Below are 4,067 nucleotides of genomic sequence, written 5' to 3' on the forward strand. Positions count from 1 at the left end.
ATATATTACAAAGTTCCCAGAGGATGAAGTAACTCCACAAATTGTTGCCCCCACAAGGTAGGAATTTCCTCTAATGCTCTGTTACTAAGATTTTGTAGTCAATATTGACTGCTCAAATGTTAAATGCCCTGAACAATGTAAGATACATATCAATAGGACTAAAATCTCTGGTATCTCACTTTTTAAAAATAATGATGAGTTACATGCAACTCTCACCTAAATGCATAACTTTATTTTTGAAAACTTAGGCCACCTATAATAGAAGCAGGCTAACGAAGGCAGCTGGTGATTTCATGTTAGAAACATACCTAATACTCATTATGGCAGCAGATGTAGCTGCTACTGTCTTACATATAGGTGTTTACAACCTTATTATTCACAGTTGCTGATCAATGTCTGCTGGATGATCAGGACATTTCTTTATGCCTCACTCTAATCACTGAAGTAATGAAAGGAGATGCCTGCAGCAAGGACTGCAACTGCAAATGCTGCAATCATACCTAAAAGCAAAACAAACACAAAACAAATGGAAATGGGATGAGCAAAAGAAAAAGCCTAATTAATCCTACATGGGATTATAGGTGGCTTATAAAATAACAAACACACTGAGACAAACACAAACACACATACTCAAAACACATGTATACACTAAAAGCTAAAGGAGGTGTAGCAGTAACTTAAAAAATTAGACTGCAAACACGTCTCTTACAGAGTTATGTGCACTCAGACAATCCTTCTAGACTAAGCAATTCTATGTATCTAGGAGGACCCAAGTCTTTTGTAAGTATGTATGTGCATTCATATACATAAATAAATATACACAACATACCAGCTATCTTTGGTTTAGCTTAAGCCAGAAAGTTTCAGTTGCAGTGGCTTTTCATCATTATAATATAAAGTTATTTGTACAGGCATTCAAAACTTCAAGAGCCCAAATTCCACTATTATAAAATCTAAGTTTTGGTTAATAACTTTTTTTTCTTGATTGTACATTTAAAAAAACGATACTGATCAAAGTAATCCAGACAGCAAAAATATACAGACATGAAGAACAAAAGTTTAACCAGCTTATCTATGAGCAACAAAAATTACAACTAAATCTCTAGCTCGTAACTATTTTCTAACTCTGATTTTAATAGTTTTAATGCTTAGCATTTCTCAAATTATGCCACTGAGAGTCTACATGTCCTTCATCAAAATAAATTTTTTTAAAAAACCTGAGGCATGTTATAGTACGACACTTCTTAGAGTCTTCAGAATATAAAAAGTGCATTATAAATTTCTAGACTTGAACTTGACTTCTTTTTAAATTAAAAAAAAATAATAACATGTCAAGATCTCCTGCAATAGTAATTCTAGGAATACCAGTTTGAAAAAGACTGACCTTGCTACAGTAAGCAATTCCCAAAATTTTATCTATCTTTCTATAGAAAAAAAAAAAAAAAGAAAAGTTAATAAGATATTTCATCTTTGAGAGCACTTGGGTGACATTCCATTATTTATAAGCTCCTCTATCTCCTGACATTATCCATAATATTCGATAAATACTGGCTTAATGTAGCACTTTCAAAAAACAAAACTAAAATGAAAATAATTTTAAAGTAACAAAACTCAAATCCAAAGTATTACTTTTTTCAACATTATAAAAAGTAAAATACCTATGTTTTGCTGAATTTTCAGTGCTACTATACTTTTCATTGGCTGCTCTGGCTGTTCATCTTCAGCGTTGTCCAATGCAGACTCACTATTCATAGAGGAACTCATGCAAGCTGCAAGAGACAATAATGAATCCTATATAAAATGAGAATTACCATTTTAGAGTTTTAAAGAATAAGGAAAATATACAATCAATATTGTATTTCTTCCACTAATCTTTTTCATAAGATAATGAACTTACTCATTTCTGAATGCAGGTGAGTTAAATGTTATGGAATATATGTCAAACTCACAAAATTTTCAAAATACTTAGTGTTTTACCACTGACCTAAAGCAGAAGACCACAAGACCCCATATTGAATGACTCCCAGTATCTTGATACTCCCAGTATCACCTACAGCTCTTTAATTAAAAATGGGTTACAAAAATAAGAAATGTGAACGAGAGCTTATGTAGACCACAAAATATTTACTATTTATTCTTTTTTAATGTTTTTTGGCAGAACCGGGGATTAAAATCAGGCTCTCGTGCTTGCCAGGGAAGCACTTATTCCACTGAGTCACCTCCCTGGCCCTATTTATTCTATAGGGAAAAAAATTTACTGACTTTTGATCAAAACTGAAATGTGTAAGAAAAATAAGATCATAAGTCTGACCTTATAAGAGCTTTGAATATTAAAAAGACAAGTTTATCAGTTTTGCCGATGAACAAAAGCTCAGATATAGAGCCCATAATTGAGAGTCAGAACAATTAATTAAGAATTCAAACAAATTCTCTTTCTAATTTATTGCATTGATAGCAATTTATATTTATTGGCCTATCTGAATTTATTTAACTCTCATTAAATAAGTGAACTGATGATGTCCTTAGAAATCACATAGGCCAGGGTTTTTAAATTTTTTTCCTAGTGCTAAGGAATTCTACAAAAAATAAAATCTGATAGAATATCATCATATATAAGATATATGAAAGTAGTACTGCTCAAGTGAAAGCTAGGTTGAAACATTCCTGGAGCCTGATCAGTTCCTTTCTTCTACACACCCACCAATCCACAAGTGGAAACAGAGCACTATCATCTGACAGAAGTCTAGACAACTATATTTAAAAACAACTACTTCATATTGATTCTTTTACTTACTGAAAACAGAGATAGAGCAAATGTGACAGAGAAAAAGAGACAGTATGACTACTGAAAGTAAAATAGACTTCTATTTAATATAAAATATCTTTATAGACATCTTTGTACCCCATTGTACTAGCACAGGCTCAAAAGATGATACCAACTCACTAAAACTGAATTACTAAAGGAAAAATTAACTTTATTAATTTCCCATGAAGAAATGTTTACTGGGATTTTTCATAAATAATCACTGGTGATTACTCCATTAGAATCAAGGGCACCACCATAGTTTTTACCCTTCTTTAGGCAGTTTTCCAAAGTTCTTAGGGGCTGGAAGATAGTTCAGTGGAATAAGCGCTTCCCTAGCAAGTGTAAGGGCCTGAGTTCAATCCCCAGTTCCTCCAAAAAAAAACTGAAGTTCTTTAAAAAGCAAATGAAAAGTCTTTTTTTTTAGTGTTGGGGTCAAAGATAGGGGTCTACTGCATGCATGCCATACTTGCAAACATACTTGTTGCTGAGCTACACCCTCAGCCCTTTTCTCTTTTTTCTTTCACATCAAATCAATCACAAAGGATAGCAAATTCATAGTTATTTATATGATATTCAGTATCTTCTTCGTTTCTACTTTTCTTAAGGGCTATAACACCTTAATTCCAGATTATAAGCAGTCCAACAGTTTCACATTTCTTCAAACTTCAACATACAGGTTTAACAATTGAATAGATAACACAATTTTATTCATGTTAAACATTTGTTTGAACATATCTGCTCTTCTATGAGAAAATATCTTTGCTAAGGCTTTGAAGCTAACAAAATCCTTACATCAAATAAAAATAAGAAATAAGGAATGAACTATATCTATTTGTTGTAAGAATTTTTTACTTTAATACCTATATATAAACAACACAAAAATATTTTCATTATATGACCTATACATTTAATACTAAATTGTTACATAATTTTGTCATGCTACTTACATACTTAATATTGAATTGTTAAATGTGAATATCATGTTCTAATAACTCTGAGGACAAATAATTTACTTTTAGAAAAAAACAATCTACTCTGTCATTTATAAGTTTATCATATGTATTAGTTACTTTTCTCATTGCTGAGACAAAATATCTACCTGATAAGCAAAATTAACAGATTTAATGCAATCCCTATCAAACTACCACCAACATCTCACAGACCTAGAGAAATTATTCCTAAAACTTATCTGGAACCAGAAAAGACCTAGAATAGCAAAGGCAATCCTGGGCAACAAAGACAAGGCAGGAGGCATTACAAT

General features: G+C 31.8%; 1 protein-coding gene across 1 annotated transcript in view; it reads right to left on the reverse strand.

Moving 5' to 3' along the window:
* Positions 1-254: 254 nt before the first annotated feature.
* The window catches only part of Odr4 (odr-4 GPCR localization factor homolog), a 34,330-nt gene continuing 30,517 nt past the window's right edge, over positions 255-4,067 (reverse strand). The window contains exons 9-10 of the mRNA XM_004643986.2: positions 1,659-1,769; positions 255-500 (exon numbers count right to left, since the gene is read on the reverse strand). Of these exons, the coding sequence (XP_004644043.1) occupies positions 433-500; positions 1,659-1,769 (179 nt within the window). The 3' untranslated portion in view covers positions 255-432. The remainder of the gene's footprint in view (positions 501-1,658; positions 1,770-4,067) is intronic.

Source organism: Octodon degus, unplaced genomic scaffold, assembly GCF_000260255.1.
Source record: "Octodon degus isolate 3935 unplaced genomic scaffold, OctDeg1.0 scaffold00188, whole genome shotgun sequence".
Classification (NCBI taxonomy): Eukaryota; Metazoa; Chordata; class Mammalia; order Rodentia; family Octodontidae; genus Octodon; species Octodon degus.